The sequence below is a fragment of the Protomyctophum bolini genome, assembly GCF_963924005.1.
Source record: "Protomyctophum bolini genome assembly, chromosome: 14".
Classification (NCBI taxonomy): Eukaryota; Metazoa; Chordata; class Actinopteri; order Myctophiformes; family Myctophidae; genus Protomyctophum; species Protomyctophum bolini.
In genome coordinates, this window is record NC_137875.1 from 6,771,439 (window position 1) to 6,789,587 (window position 18,149).

Consider the following 18,149-nt stretch of genomic DNA (forward strand, 5'->3'; position numbering starts at 1 on the left):
TCTCAGGTCAGCGTCAGCTGTTAGGGAGGTGGGCTTACCATCTACTTTCAACAGCAAAACAAAAATAAAAAATGTCAAATAAAGAAATATAATAAAAATATAATATAATAATAGTAATATATCGTTATCTGAATCGGTATCGGTCACAATTGTAATATCGTTCAACTCTACTAGAAATAGCATATCTACCGGCTTGCGTTGTGAGCTTGTAGATCTTTTAGATCTGCTATTTTCGCTCTGTGTGACAAATAGGGCATTATTTACAGGGATAAAAAGGAGATGGAGATGATGTACATGTGCTTCTGCCCCGGCAGCAACGATTGGGAATCAATACTGATAGCTGGTTTCCCATTAAAGAACGCACAAACCCATCCAAACCTATTGACTTATTGTGTTTTAGAGGGGTAGCCGCCCACTAGCCAGGCAATCCTGTGTGCTAAATGCCTAGTGGTTAGGTCTGTGATGCCATACAGTATCGTAATACTAGTAATTACTTAAAGTAATATTATTACCCTTTTCCAGTAACTAGTAATAATATAACTAATTTCTTTCACATTTTGAATAATAATACTACTAATAGGTTATTTCCTAAAGTAACTCATTATTTGTGACTAGATTATTTTCTTTTTTTTTTTCATTTTTGTCACATGAAAGCAGGGAATCATAGCTTCAAATTGACATATTGGTTGTTCAGTTTGACCCACCAATTTTGGAGATATGGCTTATAGAAAAATGTCTTGCAGGAGTAGTGGAAAAAAGAAGAAGCAGAGAAAATGGGCTTCAAAGGTTTAGTTCAGTGGTCTGTGACTTTAGGGGGCGCTGTTTTCCCTTCATTCAACAAGCCTTTGTGCTACTGTGGGCGTGAGTGTTTATTTCTAATGGTAGACTGGGTTAGGATGGAGTTGCTTTGCAGACTGCTGAGACGCAGCTATCTAGAAGGGCAGCAATTACTGGGGAGAGGGGAAAAAAGTAAAGAAATAAGTACCGGTAACAAGTTACTTTTGGCAGGGAGTGATATGTAAAGTAATAACATTACTTAGTTAAACCTTTCCACCACTGGATGCCAATGTCTGTTAACCCATTCTGACCTGAGATCAGATTCATACGAGGTTTCCACTGGACACACACTGGTCTGATTAACCCATTCTGACCTGAGATCAGATTCTAAAAAATGTCAGTCGCTCTTCGATTTTTCAAAAATAGCAGACCTACAAGCTCGTAGCGCGCCACTCGGTGGCGCGCTATGAGCTTGTAGATCTGCTATTTTTCAATAGCTAAAGCATAACATGATGCTAACACCAAAACGGGTTCCCGGTCAGAATGGGTTAAGGACTACATTTGTGAGCTTTTATTTCCTCCTCTCTTTATTCGTATTGTTTATGTTCCTTTATATGTGGTTTAAAATATGACTATGGCTGTCTGACATCACCGATATATGACTATGACATCACCGATTCGTTAGGCTTTTCAATCGTCTTGTTTTCATTTGTATTAACACAAGAACAATAATGCCTTCAATTATAGCATGCCCGGCTTTCCAATAATAGAAAGCCTGCAATTTCGATTAGCTTGAATCCGCCCGGTCCTTCATTAGTGAGGACCAATTACATGAAGATAGGTTGGAAATGAAGTGCCTGCTGCATTTATGTGACTCGTGGCTATACAGTGCTTTGTGCCGCAAGGGGGCATTGGGCCCTTTTTCTGGTTTTTACAGATTATGAAAGTACAGAATGTAAGCTTTCATATGATGTATCATTCATTTGATCAGACATGGCCGAGGCTGCATGTATGAATGTACCTACTACAGTATTCCTCTTGTTCAAGATTCAAGTTTCAAGGTTCAAGTTTCAAGGCTGTACTTTATCGTGTACAGGCCAGTACATAAGAGTAAAACCTATTTGGCTTGGCTTCCTTCAGTATATTCAGTCCACACTACAACATATTAGATAGGTGCGGTTCACACATAATAGTGTGTTCACATGTTCATGTGAATGTACTGTACATGTTGTGTATCTACAGATCTACCCTGGAGCAGTGGAGATGTTCATATTAATGTACTCTTCATGTTGTGTATCTACAGATCTACCCTGGAGCAGTGGAGCTCATGCAGGTCATCGAGGAGTTCATCCACATCGTGGGTCTGGGCATGAAGGACTTCCACAATGCCTACCTGATGACCGGAAACCTGGGTAAGACGCCGCATGAGGCCACACAATAGGCTCTGTGCACACATTTTGAAAGGGCCTGAAATACCCAAGCTTTTCTTGGCGCAACATGATAGTGTAAAGAGAAAAATTATTGTTAAACATCGGCATTCCTTAATTTAGAAGAAGTCTACACAATTGGAGAAAGTAGAATATTTTTTATTTTCAGCAACATTTTGCCTGTTATTGCTATGGTACCACATCAATACAGCATACCAGCTTTGGGTCTGAGAGGATAGATTTAGTCAAATGGTGGTCCGTGGCTCAAATGCAGAATAAAGAATGGACCTTGATATGAAAAGTCTGCCCTCTGGTAGAATATATCGATCCATCCGGTCCAGAACCAACAGACTGACCAACAGCCTTTACCCACAGGCTGTCAGACTGTAACCTGACACTGCCAGATCCAAAAAGCTTGCTACACAAATTTGTTTCACAGCTTATTTGGATCTGGGATCGCGGAAGCAAATTCGATGACGGGGCTGTTCCTTTTTTTCAAGATACATGGTAGATGATTGGATGGGAGCGTCTGTCTATCACCGTGTGGGCGTGCAAACACAACCAATCATATCGACGTGTCTATATACCGTCACATCCGCTTTTGCACATATCCCGCCTTTAGCTCACGCTGATTGGTTCGGTACGAAGCAGATCTGACTCAGGGCTCAACTCCGTCAGAGATCCCAGATGAGTGTTGTGTTGGGGAATATGTTTCCCCAATACCGCCCTCATCTGGCAGCGTCAGGTTAGTCAGACTGCTGAATGAACAACTTACACTGAACTTTGGACTTTGCACTATTACATTGCACCAGCACTATTGCACTTGGGTTATTGTACAGTATGGTTATTTATTTGTATGCCAGTGGTGAAGCTCTAAACTGAATTTCCGTTGTTTCATGAAAGCAATGACAATAAAGATCTATCTAGGGTTGAAAACCACAGTTTTACTGCATTAAAAAAAACATAATGTTCGAAATCTTGTTTGAAAATAATCAAACCTGCCTCGACGCCTCGTGCCTACCGATGATATTATTATTGGTCAGGTTTCTGAACCTCCTCTGAGACACAGAGTGAGTAGACGGTCAGGTTTCTGAAGTGTCCACTGACCTCCTCTGAGACACAGAGTGAGTAGACGGTCAGGTTTCTGAAGTGTCCACTGACCTCCTCTGAGACACAGAGTGAGTAGACGGTCAGGTTTCTGAAGTGTCCACTGACCTCCTCTGAGACACAGAGTGAGTAGACGGTCAGGTTTCTGAAGTGTCCACTGACCTCCTCTGAGACACAGAGTGAGTAGACGGTCAGGTTTCTGAAGTGTCCACTGACCTCCTCTGAGACACAGAGTGAGTAGACGGTCAGGTTTCTGAAGTGTCCACTGACCTCCTCTGAGACACAGAGCCAGTAGACGTTTAGGTTTCTGAAGCGTCCACACTAGTAGGCACAGAGCGAGTACACCGATACGGAACCTTCTTTTAGTGAGGACCAATTATGTGAACATGAGGTCCAAAATGGGTTAAGTGCTCCTTTAAGCCATCGACAACTAAATAACATTTGCAGGTAATTACATAATTGCTATGCACTAGACATTGAAAGCAAATGACTTTAATGCGTGCTCAGGTTGTTCTAGGCAACAGGAGCATTTTTGAGCGGTGCCAATAACCGCTCCCATGAGTGACGGAGTGTGTAGGTCTGTATGTATGTCCCTGCAAGTGATGCTGATTGGGATCGCATTCAGGTCGTACGCACGTCGCACGCGCACACACGGGCACACACGCACACACGCACACACAGGCCAGGGACAGTAGGTATAGTTTCTACGCTCAGTTCACACGGATGTGATTTTGTTACCTTTTATTTAGCCTGCACGGGACGACTTGCTGAGCACACAATGCTTTTTAAGATTTTCTACTTGTGCCCAGTGGTGGAAAAAGTACTTAAGTAGTTTTCACTTTAGTGAAAGTAATAAAGCATCAATACTGCAATATAGAAATACTGGTTAAAAAAAAGTAAACGTCCGGAACAAAAAATGTACAAACATATTGACATCAAAATGTACTTAAAGTACCAAACGCAATTGTGCAGAATGTGCTGTTTCAAGTTTTCAAATGTATAAAAACCTTTTGAAAATAGCAGATCTACAAGCTCACAATGCGTTGTAGAGCGGCTATTTTCAAATGGCCGAAATGTATATATAGGGAAGTGGTTAATGCATGTTTTATAGTAATAATCCAACTCTACAAAGTAACTACGGTAGTAACTATAAGTTTTCAAATAATTGTAGTGGAGTAAAAGTATACCATTTGCCTCCGCGAGATGTAGTGTGGGGTAGAAGTGAAAGCATTGGAAATTGGAAGTACTCCAAATATCTGTCGTGACCAATCATGACAACAAACACAATATTTTGGACCAAACAAATAATTACAAAGAAGAAAAACAACAAAAAAAAAGTGTTGTAACCTGCCGTTTTCTTCTTCTTTCAAATTATTTGTTCAGCCCCGAAAAATGGTGTTTGTTGCCATGATTTGTCACGACAAGAGTTGGCTTTGTCCGCGGCGTAAATGTCTTTAAATAAATACGTCTAAAATAACTCTATGAGGAAAATGAACGGGGATTCCTTTTCCGGGTCTCTCGAGGGTGCGGGACTGCGACGCTCAGTCTATTGTGTCTATACTATAGGTCTGGGGCATCTTGACAGTAGAGCTGGTGAGGGAGGAGAGAGATCGAGCATTTCCAATTTCCCCAGCTGGATTTACCTAGGGATCGAAGCCAGTGACTCCCGGGGCCATATAAGCCACCCTGGCCAATCATTAGGCTATCGCCACTGCCTTGGTCCAACATCGACTTACTGTAAAATCTCATGCACGAGTCAAGCTCTACTACTGTACTACACTGTACTATACTAGAACGAAAAAAAAGAAAAAAAAACATTGCATGGATGCACCTGGGACGTATCCTCAGTGATGTATCCCAAGGTCATCGGGGTTTCGGGTCTATATACCCCTAACTCAGGTGACCCAGCCGGGGTGATCAAGTCCCGACTTACGTCCCAGTAGCTACCCTCGATCAGTCCCATTAGGGACTGACCATGAGGGCCACACAATCCGTTGCTCCGGAACTCTGTGGCTCTGTGGGTTGACTCCTACAGTACGTCTCACCAGGTCCAGGACCTGTGCGTTGCACCATACTGTATACTTACTGTAAAATCACATGCACGGGTCAAGCTCTAATACTGTACTACACTGTGCTTACTGTAAAATCACAAATCGTTGGTGTCGGGCAAAAACCTGTATCTCCATATTTCAACTTCGTCATACAAGAGTTATTATTTTCCTGAAAAGCAACCGTTTTGGACAAAGTTTCCACCCGACAGCAATGAAATTCAAATGCAACGATTCGTTACGGTAGCACATACCACCTAGTATATACACACAGTATGTAGGCATATATACGTAGCTGCCGTGACTAACTGCTCTGTGGCATCATCGAGGCGGAGCGAGATGAGTGATGTTTGGGTGTAAAAGTAATTACTCTTTTTACTTGCCTAGCGAAATAAAACACTATGCTGAGTCACCCCCATCTGTTCGATGCCATTAAAAGTACCTAGAATTAAAGCAGAACATGTATTACTGAAAGTTTAGTAGCAGTAGCAGATGCATCGCAATAAATAAATACTATACAAACGACGACGAATACTAGTCATAATAATGTATTTATACTTCTGTTGCAACTACAAGGCCTACTGCCTTCTACTACTACTACTACAAATACTACTACTATTACAAATACTATACTACCAGTAAGACGCGCAAACGCGGGAAGCGAACGCAGCTCGTACATATTTGGGTTTTGGACGTATAGCTTCTTTGGGGACTCCTTATACGGTATGGTTATGGCTGAGTCATGGTGACGTAACAGCGGGACAGACACTTGCATCAATCACAAACAAATCACTCAGCTCCATATATGGGCACAAAAGCGGGACAGACAGACACACAGACAGACATGATCTGCTAGGTCTCATAGTAAGTGCTCATTGCGTTCGCAATCACTGCGTTCGCAATCACTGCGTTCGCAACTACTACTACTACTACTACTACTACTACTGCAACAAATACTACTACTACTACTATTACAAATACTACTACTACTACTAATAATAATAATAATGTGTTTTGCATCAACAAATGTATTAGAACTACAACTACACACAGCGTGTTCCCTCCTCCACGTCATCAGTGCCCATACCCAAAGTGGGGTTGGCGAAAGGGCCTTTCTGTGTGGAGTTTGCATGTTCTCCCCGTGTCCCTTAGGGTTGGAACCCTCACAAAAACATGCAGTAATCCTGGTCTCTAAAACTGGCCAGCCGGGGCGCCTGATGGAGGGGAAAGGATCTGGTCGGAATAACGTGTTCCTTCTACGTGCTATGTCCGGCCGGGGAAACTACCCCCTGTCAGGTGAAAAGAAGCAGCTTGGACTCCTCATGCATAGAAGGAAGCATGAGGTCAGTCCGCTGCCCCCCCCAGGTTGGCAGAGGAAGTGTAGCACCCAGGATTACATTCGATAATTGGCACTGCAGGGTGAAAAAACTGGGTTGCAAAATTGTGGGATAAAAAATTATTAGAAAAAGAAAAAATAACTACATTATATAATCTATACTGCTTGCCACGCCCCCCCCTGCAAGGCTATGAGTCCAATACTAATTTACACCGTGGTGAATGGTCTGATGGACGAGCTATTAAAGTGGAATCCATAAGTTTGAGGTAAAACTGTACTGTAATGTACTAATGATCTCGCCAACATTTATGCTGACCGCCGCTCACGATTCCCGGCTCATAACTCCCCGTCTTCTTAAAATGTGTCTCCATGCGAGACATTTTTCGGGGCAATATTTATTTTTTCTGGAACGTTCTCCCGGGTGCCATTAAGATTCCGTACCGCGGACGCCTATAGATGAGCTGATATAGGGTCTCATCTGTGGCATTTACCGCTTGTGTCTTTCCTGTAAATGCAGTGGTTCTCAACCAGTGGTCCGGGGACCACCAGTGGTCCTGGAGGGGGTTCCAGGTGGTCCCCAGATAAATGATGGAGAGTTGGTATTGTAACCAAATGGATCCTTATAGATCTTTAACTCAAATGAAACCAAATGGACCCATTTGGTTAACACCTTTGCAACCACTACATTATTTATTGGCAAGTATATTTCCTACAGCTTTAAGTCCAAAAAATCTGAACTAACCCTTTAATGCTCAGTTCAAATTGATATTAAAATATGTTAATTAAAATGTAAAATTTTGATAAACATGCAAATTGCTTTCCTTCCACAGTTAATTAAATAATAATAACGAATTAAATATTTAATGAGACAGGATTATACTGTTATCTGTTTCTGAAACAGATCGCACCCACTGTAAAAGTAAAATAAATAAATAAAATAAATAAATACTGTATATTTACCTGCTACACTTGAGTGTGCCATGATTGTGTTGTATTCTTTTGTAAAAACAAAAACAAAAAAACAAAACAAAAAGCTTTCAATGCTTGCCGATTACTCACTGGAGTGGAAGATAATTGGCCCAGTACAGGGAATAGGAACAATAATGCACCCGTACAGTAGGCTACAGTACAATGTACTGCAGATGTGGGATGATAACTGGGGGAGGCGCCGGAGGCTGCTCTTTATAGAGGCCTAATGGAGTACTGTACATACATGAACTAAACAGTACTGTATGTATGTATGTATGTATGTACCGTATGTATGTAGTTAAAATGGGTAGGGTTTTAAAAAAAAAGGCAAAAGCATGCTCTGTTGCACTGGCCTAAAAGTGGGTCCTGCTTCAACTTGTGTGTATGTATGTATTTAAAAGGTGTTTTTTTTTGTAAAATCCCAGCCCACAAACCTTCACATATTTAAAAAATAATTCCAAAATAGGGTTACCAGTGAAGGGCAACATGCCTATTCACTGGGGACTATGCAAGGCAGAGGCGTCCGCCCCCCTGAGTCCAAGTTAGACTAGACCGCATATCTAATGTATACGTATGTATGTTCGTATTGAATTGTACTGAAACTTATACAAACATGTACAGTGTAAAGGTGCCCTTAAGGTTCCTTGAGGGCACCTTGCGGGTCTATAACTATCTTGAGAGTGTACAAATGGAACAAAATGAACCCGGCCCATTTGGTTCCATTTGCACACTCTCTGTAGTCTAGAGAGTTATGGAGGACCTTGAAATTAAAGCGTTTGAGAACCACTGCCTCAGGTAGTATAATCATCAATAGTTGGCACGCAGGAATGAGATCCGGGAGAAGGCACATAAAACAACCTGGCTGCCACGAGTCGACAAAGTGTGTGTGTGTGTGTGTGTGTGTGTGTGTGTGTGTGTGTGTGTGTGTGTGTGTGTGTGTGTCCGTGCGTGCTGGGTGGCTGATTCATCCTGTGGGCATCGATTTGCTCGACGCACAACAGGTGTGTCGACTCGTCACAACCGCCTCAGAGTCCAATTAGTTTGCCTCAGGTCAGGTGTGACTGCTTAACCCATTCTGAACGGGAACACATTTTGGTGTTAGCGTCATGTTATGCTTTTAGCTATTGAAAAATAGCAGATCTACAAGCTCATAGCGCGCCACCGAGTGGCGCGCTATACGAGCTTGTAGGTCTGCTATTTTTGAAAAATCGAAGAACGACTGACATTTTTAGAATCTGATCTCAGGTCAGAATGGGTTAATCAGACCAGTGTGTGTGTCAAGTGGAAACCTCGTATATGAATCTGATCTCAGGTCAGAATGGGTTAAATAAGCAATCAGCCGGCCCTGTGGACGTTACTGCACTGCATGTACATGCAGAGTGCAGACGCCTCATTGGCACCGACTGTCCATTGGAGTGAGACGTGGACACACGGCTGGCCATATGGCCGGGGACAGACAAGCCGCGGCATTACCGATGCGTGTACAGTATATGTCGCGTGTATATACCGTCTATTGAAGCAGGGTGGATCTCTCCACTGTTTGGAAACGTCATAACTAACATGAATTCACAAACCCAACTAGATAAAGTGCACCTCAGGGCACAGGTCGACTGACTCCACCAGGCCATGCAGGTCAGGTTGTGGCCTCCTGGTGGTGCTATAATAGGCCAATGTGAAAAGGGTGCCATTTCTTCTTATACGCCTTGGGTGCACAAATGGATGATTTGAGGTGTTTTGTTCCAAAAATGTGTTTTACAAAAATCCACCTGTTGGTGGCGCTATAATAACAGGCAAAACATACTCTCTCCCCATGCCTTCGACCTGGTTGAAAAGGTGGTTTTTCATACGAAAACACCTTGTTTTTTAACAATGACAATTATACTCAGATACACTACACTACAGTATACTACTCAGGCATACATATGTCTGTCTTGCAGTGGAGTGTGTGTGTGTGTGTGTGTGTGTGTGTGTGTGTGTGTGTGTGTGTGTGTGTGTGTGTGTGTGTGTGTGTGTGGGGGGGGGGTTATATTGTTGATCTAAAAGTTGAGCCCGATATGCCATATGGCATATCAGGCTACATAACAAATACTCCTTGGATTCCCGGAATTGAAAGCAGTGTGCATTGTGTACGGAAGGCATCTGGCTGAGTGAGATACTGCTCCATCATCGCCACAATAATTTACAGCACCTGTTTTGACACTTAGATAAATACCCACTGTCACGATGCACCTCTCAAAATGTCCTCCTTTTTAGCCAGACAACCTTGATTATTACAAAAGCTTTCAGTCTTTTCAGTCACTCTGGTATAAGCTCACTTTTACGAGCAATCATTCGTGTCAGAAAAACCAACACTGTGGCGTAATAGGCGTTGCTGTCGTCGAGCAGAATCTTTGTATCTTGGTTGTTTCAAGGATGTTGCGCAAAAGTATGAAAATATCCAATCTACTGTACAAGCTCACAGCTCATGGATCTGCTACTTTCTCTTAAAAAGGTGAAAAGAATCTGACTAAATAAAGATGAACAGTGTTGGAAACAACAACATTACTAGTTTTTTTTACCTATAAGTGATATTATTACTTTACATATTACTCACTATAGTCTAAGGGCTCCATTTCCGTCACCGCTTTAACCCTCTAACACCCGCATTAATTTCTACTTGCAAAAAATAGATTTCAACCTTACTACTACTTTGTACTACTAGCACTGACACTAAAAAAGATGTTAAAAAAAATAAAAAAAATAAAGTTTGATGAAAAATTTATAATAATTATATAATAATTATATAATAATATAATAAATTAATAATTTACATTTGGGTGATATCTTTCACAATAATGAATAAAACATGTTCTAGACATTCTAATGATCACAAAAAAACATATATTACAATTATTTTACCTACATTTATTAGGGTAAAGGTCAAAAGTTTAAGGTTAAAAAATGTTCAAAATTGTCCAAACATTTTTTATTTGTGTGAATTTCAGCCTCTCTGGGGGGTATTCATATGCAAATATCATGACTAATGGCATTGAATTGGCATTGCAATGAACATCACTGATGACATTTAGGTGAAAAAAGAACAGAAAAAAATAATAATCATTTAGTAATTAATTAAAATAAATTTGTTGCTAAAAAGCAACCCTGGGTGCTAGAGGGTTAAACCCCTTATCCCTAAACTGCTTTGTCATTTTTTTAATCTTTTAAAACATCTTAAAATAGTTCAACTAGCCAATCTGCATCGGCATGTAGTGAGTTTATGGATAAATGGCATATAGTTGTAGTTCTAGGCCGGATCAGCAGCCTGCAAAGCAACTCCATCCCAACCCAGTCTATACCATTATAAATAAACACCCAGTAAGGCTCGTGGAAATAGTTACTTTTGGACAATAGTTGTATATTACTCAAAATATGAACGTAATTAGTTATATTACTAGTTACTGGAAAAATTTTTATTTACTTTCCAACACTGAACATTTTTTGTAATACGCAGTAAAAAAACAATTTCAAGATTTCGGTGTCCCGATGAGTAATGAGCATCTGCCATATTATAGTTTTGTAATGCATTGCCTTATTTCGACATCATTTTAAAATCTAAATTAATCAAAAACACTGAAGAAATAATTCACGGAATTAATCAATTATGAAAATACTAATTAGCAGCCCTACGATGGGGGTCAAAGGCTCATCCATTTTCCTGACAAAATGGTTATACGGTAATAATGTGTGTATGTTAAGCGGGTACATGGTACTGCGTGATACGTTAATGACTCGAACAAGTGTATAATGGAGACAATACCATTAACTCCGGGGGGGGGGGGGGGGGGGGGGGGAAGCAGGCCACACAAAACGCTCCTTGAACGCCTCTGAATGTTTCCTCCAGAAGCATCATCATAAAACCCAAATTATCGCTTTATTCGTTGCTCTCGAGTCCCATCAGTGGCGAGGCGTAAATCCCCCATTTACCTGCCTGAATTACGGAGCGATCTGAGCCCACTGTCACGCGGGGTCCCCTGTCGCGCTGCACATTGTGCCCCGTGACTAATGCTCTCCCTCCCGCCCAGACGCTGCTGCTGCTGCTGCACAACATCTGCTGCTTCAGGACCGCTGCCTGCTTATACCGCCACTCCGCCCTCCTCGCGGGGTCCCATGGTGCACTGTGATTTCACGCCCGCTGTGGGATCTGGGATGATCCCAAACACACACACACACACATGACACACACACACACACACACACACACTAGAGTCGACTATATCTACAGTTGATTTTCGTAACGCCTGATTTTACACTTGGTGGCATGCTGAAAATGGCCGATAATTTTTTTTAAATGAAAAACAGCAGAGAAACGCAGGGGGAGAATACATCCTAAAACGCAGCAGTCTGCAGGGACCTTAAGCCCAGGAAAAGGGCCCTCACAAGTACACACACACACACACACACACACGCACACACACACACACACACACGCGCGCACACACACACACACACACACACACACACACACACACACACACACACACACACACACCCCATTGTCAGCAGAGATTTAAACACTCCTGCATGGAGTCCTTCCAGGCTTCCAAATTGTATACTGCAGGCAGAGCGCGAGGAACAATAACACACTGTTGCATCAATGGAGGGATTAGCAGCCTCACATTCCCCCTCCTCACCGTTAGAGTACCTCCTGACACGGACCTGAGTGATGCCTGACACGGACCTGAGTGATGCCTGACACGGACCTGAGTGATGCCTGACACGGACCTGAGTGATGCCTGACACGGACCTGAGTGATGCCTGACATGGACCTGAGTGATGCCTGACATGGACCTGAGTGATGTCTGACATGGACCTGAGTGATGCCTGACATGGACCTGAGTGATGTCTGACATGGACCTGAGTGATGCCTGACATGGACCTGAGTGATGCCTGACATGGACCTGAGTGATGCCTGACATGGACCTGAGTGATGCCTGACATGGACCTGAGTGATGCCTGACATGGACCTGAGTGATGCCTGACATGGACCGGATTGGTGTGATATGCCTGACATGGACCTGAGGGATGTGATATGCCTGACATGGACCTGAGGGATGTGATATGCCTGACATGGACCTGAGGGATGCGATATGCCTGACATGGACCTGAGGGATGTGATATGTCTGACATGGACCTGAGGGATGCGATATGCCTGACATGGACCTGAGTGATGCCTGACATGGACCTGAGTGATGCCTGACATGGACCTGAGTGATGCCTGACATGGACCTGAGTGATGTGATATGCCTGACATGGACCTGAGTGATGCGATATGCCTGACATGGACCTGAGTGATGCCTGACATGGACCTGAGTGGTGCGATATGCCTGACATGGACCTGAGTGATGCCTGACATGGACCTGAGTGATGCCTGACATGGACCTGAGTGATGCCTGACATGGACCTGAGTGATGCCTGACATGGACCTGAGTGATGCGATATGCCTGACATGGACCTGAGTGATGTGATATGCCTGACATGGACCTGAGTGATGCCTGACATGGACCTGAGTGATGCGATATGCCTGACATGGACCTGAGTGATGCGTTATGCCACATGCGACATTACAGAGCACTTTTTACCCTCATTCTGGTGGCGCTGACTGAGTGCCTGTCCTCCTCTTCAATATTGATCCTTTGGCATTTACCGGGCCATCTCTAACGGTGGCATTGGAGCAGCTGTTTTGCATCAGAACCACAAGGGAAGGAAGATGAAATGATAATTATGGAGATTGCCTGATTAGCAGTTGCCAGCGGCTAATTGTATCTTTGATTGGGAGCGGGCCCATTGTCTGCGTGCGTGCGTGCAGTGCAGTGCGTGCGCACATGCGTGCGTGCGCATGAGGGCAAGGGCCATCTGCACTTCTCAGGGCGAAAGCTTTTCATCCGTGAATAATGTTGAAAGTGGCTTTAGTTTAATCGAGGCAGACAGAATGCTCTCTCAACAACACAACAACGATACGATCCTCTTGTACGCGAGAGCCCTTGACGGCTCCATGAGACTATAGAGAGATTAAGAATGATGAGTAACTTTGATTGCGTTACGTGGCGGTTTCATCATTTGTTATGAGGTCTTGTCAGGACAGACAGAGAGAGATCACGTCACGACTACCATCATTCTTCACCACTTTAACTTCGTTGACCTATTGGAGTCCCCCAGGGGTCGGTACTAGACTAGCTGCCTTTTGCTCCCTCTACATCAATTCTCCAGTGGTGGAAAAAGTACTCAAAATGCTTTACTTAAGTAAAAGTACCAATACTGCAATCTAGGTATAGCTCTGTTAGTAAATGTCCAGAATTCAAAATGTGCATGAGTAAAAGTACAAAAGTATTTTGCCATCACAATGTAAAGGAAAAGTATATAAAGTACTCAATATGCAGAATGTCTCATTTCAGAAGATGCCTCATATCACAACGCAATGCTGGTCATGCGACACATTGTAAGCTTGTACTGTAGATCGGGTATTTTCAAATGGCCAGAAAGTATATACTGTACAGCTGAAATGTTTAATGTATGTTTTGTAATAATAATAATCAAAATCTACAAAGTAACTACTGTAGCTTTAAGGGCCGTGCTCAATGAGAACATCCCTTTTATCCACACTATGTATAAGACCCAGACGGGTCCATGAGACTTGAGATTAAAACAGTGAGTGGCTACCTTTGATCAGTGGCATGGCATTACCGTTGGGTTTCGTCATTGTTATATCATGAGGTGATATGCTGTTCAAGGTTCAAGGTTTCAACGTTCAACGTTCAACGTTCTTTATTATTTGTCTCCCGGGGAAGAAACTTGTCTTAGACAAAGGGCCCTTATGTCCATGTCGTCACAGGCAAGCGCCAAATACATCTTTCTTGCAACGTCAAAGAAAAAGAAAGCAGAAGCAGGAGAAAACAAAGAAGAAGTGGGGGGTAGGGGGGGGGGGGATTCGAGGGAGGGAGAGAGAAAGAAAAGTGTGACCGCCTCCTTCAGAAGCTATAGCAAGAAGGATGTTCTTGGATTTTGGTAATTATAACCTTCTGCTTCCACTACTTTGCCTCTCTGCCTCTGTCTGTCCTGCACGTGGGTCCGAAAACCTCCTGCTCGTACTGTGACACATACAGTATATGGAGATCTAAGGGTGGTAGTGGGGACATTCTCAGGGTTTGATGAGGGCCCAGGGGGGAACTCTTGGAACATATGGAATGTCAGAACAGGTTCTGACATATATCCATATATGGAGATCAAAGGGTTTGAGGTTTGAGGCCAGATGTAGAGTTGCTGGCCAATATCGATGACATCAGGATCTTAACTGCGACAGCAGGTCACATTTACTATGATCAGGGTCTCCACATCTCCATCAGGGTCTCCACATCTCCATCCCTGATGATGTCACATGATGTCACGAGGCCTGGGCACCATATATGGTGCCCGACCAACACACTGACGGGAAATGCACGATCCCATAGTTAACTATCATCAATCATCTTATTGGCCCACGGTATAATCATTGATCATTACCCTCCTTAGCCCTATTTCATGCTTAGGCTTTTTGAAAATAGGAATACGATTTTTCTAAATTAGATTAATTAGTAGGCTAATTAATGTAAATCCTCAAAGTAACTATAAACTAAAGCTGTCAAATTGTAGTGGAGTAAAAAAGTATAAACATTTGCCTCTTAGATGTAGCTGTGAAAGTATCAAGAAATGGCCAGGAATACTCAAGTAAACTAAAAGTACCTTGAAGTTGTACTTGAGCACAGCACACTAAATAAACTAGGTACTTTCCTGTTTCCCATCACAGTGTGAAAGGAAAACATCACACCCTGTGAACTGAACCGTGCTGTCACGGTTTGAGACAAGGAGAGATAGGACCCAAGTGCAGGACTGACAAATGGAGGCTAAGTACGATGCGAGAGGTTTTAAATGTAGAATTAAATACACGAGGGAGCAAGAATACACGAGGAGAAACACTAGGAAACTACTAAGTTCTATAGGAATACAAGGAAATAAACAGGCTGACTTACATTGAGGATCTGACAAAGGACTGAAACACACTGTGGCATATATATATATATATATATATATATATATATATATATATACAAAGACTGACTAGACACAGGTGAACAACTAACAAAATCAACACAGGGATTGGCTGAGAGACAAACAAGACACAGGTGGAGAAAACTAATAATCACAGGTGGTGAGACAACCCAGGTAACAAAAGCAACAGAGGAAACCAAGGGACCAAAAATACTACAAAACAAAAGCACAACAGAAAACGTCACGGATCGTACGGGCTGCTCATCGACACTGCTGGCTGGCTGCAGAAGTGCTCAGTGTGAATGGCCCTTTAGGCTGCTCAACAGTGCCACTTTAGTGTCACCCAGCAGTATTGCAGCTGTTGAGGCCTCGTACTCGGACATACATACACACTCGCGGCGGTCACTCATTGGAGTGGTTTGGCACCGCTCAAAAACAGCATAGCAAACTTCAGTTGTATAGGCTGTGAGATTATGCCTAGCCCGTACTGTATGCCTACAGTACAGTACAGTACAGTACTGCCTATGAAAATTGGATGGATGAAATTGTGTGGATGAAATACAGTGTGTACTGATGGGTATTGTCTATGTCTTTCTGCAGTGGCCAGCATTCAGAGACTTCCGGCGGTGTCTGTGATGACCGATATCAACTTCCCCATGAAGGGTCGTAAAGGCATGGTGGATTGGGCCAGGAACTCGGAGGATAAAGTGGTCATCCCAAAGGGCATCTTCGTCTCTCAGTCAGCAGGTAAATGTGGCTCTGCATGACGCTCTGAACGTGGCACTCTGAGGCACTGTTTCACAAACAACTGACTCTGGATCCATTTGTTGGGTAGCGGACAGATTTATATGGGATTTTGTTTTGAATGATTATTATTTCAAAAATAAATTCCAGGGAAACTTTGACAGAAAAAGACTCGCTCACCGTATAGAAACTAGAAGTAGTTTCTTTTATCATGCTCATAAAGTGCTCTGTGCTCAAAGTGCAATTAATTTAATTTATTTAATTATTTAATTAATTGAAGAGAGTTTTTTTCTGTCAAAGTTTCCCTTATGTTTTTGAGACCACCGCTACCGTAGTCAAGTTTGGGGAAAAAAGGACGAAGAAATGCCATGAATTAGTAAACAAATGTTTAAGAATCTGATTTATTTTGGGTATTGAGCTAAAAAGTTTGGGAACCACTGCTCTAAGGTATAAGGGCTACTCTGGAGCCGAATGGAACCGCATTCCATGACCGAAGCAGCTGCACCAATCAGTCCGTCCCGCGGCGAGTTCTTTACAGTTTTGTAAACGCAGACACGTGGAAAAGTAGAGCACAAAAAAAGGTTCACGCGCGGAGCTTACGCCCAACCTGCGCACCGCCATCCACGCCCCGGTGTAGCCGGGGTTCCATTGATTATGGCGGCAGCGTACCGTTGCGGACTCCCGCGGATTCCGCCGGAGCAATTCCGCAGCAATTCCGTCCCCAGTGTAGCCCGGCATTTAGACGTATGATTAAATTCCGTTCGCCCTGGGATAGCTGTGATGTCAGCTCCATTCATTATGTCCCCATATGAATGGCAAAATCACAGGTACCTGTATAGGCACTGGAGAAATGCAATTTAAACTTTAAATTGGATTAGCTATTATGCTATACTGTACCATTATGTAACTTGTAGGGTTTTCTGTGTGTGTGTGTGTGTGTGCGTGTGCGTGTGCGTGTGCGTGTGCGTGTGCGCGCACGCGCACAGTTTCTCAGTGTTTCAGTTAACCCCATTAAAACCGGGAAAGCAGCTGTGAATTTAGATTTCTTTGGCTATTGAAAAACAGCAGATATACAAGCTCATAGTGCGTCACTTTGTGCTGCGCTATGAGCTTGTAGATATGCCATTTCTGAAAATCCCGATCTTTGAATTTTAAATATTTAAATATTATATAATATTATATGATATTATATATACTGTATATATTTATCAAAAAAGAGAAAAACCTAGATAGCACCTGACGAAGCTCACGGTGAAACGCGTCGTGCTAATAAATAAGTTGATGCAGTAAGTTGTCCGTCTCTGTTCCCTGGAGTGTGCAGTCCCTTCCTTGGAAGGTTTTTCTCTTTTAGATGTCTATGCCTGCTAACTAGACTTGCACCTCCTACGGGTCTTTTTGGATGTGCAGGAGTCCCTTTTTTGTCTCATTATATATATCATTATTTAACTCAAAGCTTTGCTTCTGTGGAGGTCCATGAAAGTTTGAGAACCACTGATGTATAGTAACAAAAAGTGTTTTTCAGACACTTGTTTCAGGCTTTAGAAGACACGTGGTCTCAAACTGGGTTAATAGCACTCGTGGAAGGATATGAATGTAGCCGGAGGCTGTCTCGTGCCCGGTTTAATCCAGGGATGACCGCATAACGACGGATGATCCCACAATATTTACTACCGTGGAACA

At 42.9% G+C, this 18,149-nt stretch overlaps 1 protein-coding gene across 1 annotated transcript in view; it reads left to right on the top strand.

Annotated features, from left to right (window-relative positions):
- Window positions 1-18,149, top strand: part of adgrb3 (adhesion G protein-coupled receptor B3) — a 223,785-nt gene that overhangs the window by 128,532 nt on the left and 77,104 nt on the right. The window contains exons 12-13 of the mRNA XM_080781955.1: window positions 2,081-2,189; window positions 16,326-16,472. Of these exons, the coding sequence (XP_080638081.1) occupies window positions 2,081-2,189; window positions 16,326-16,472 (256 nt within the window). The remainder of the gene's footprint in view (window positions 1-2,080; window positions 2,190-16,325; window positions 16,473-18,149) is intronic.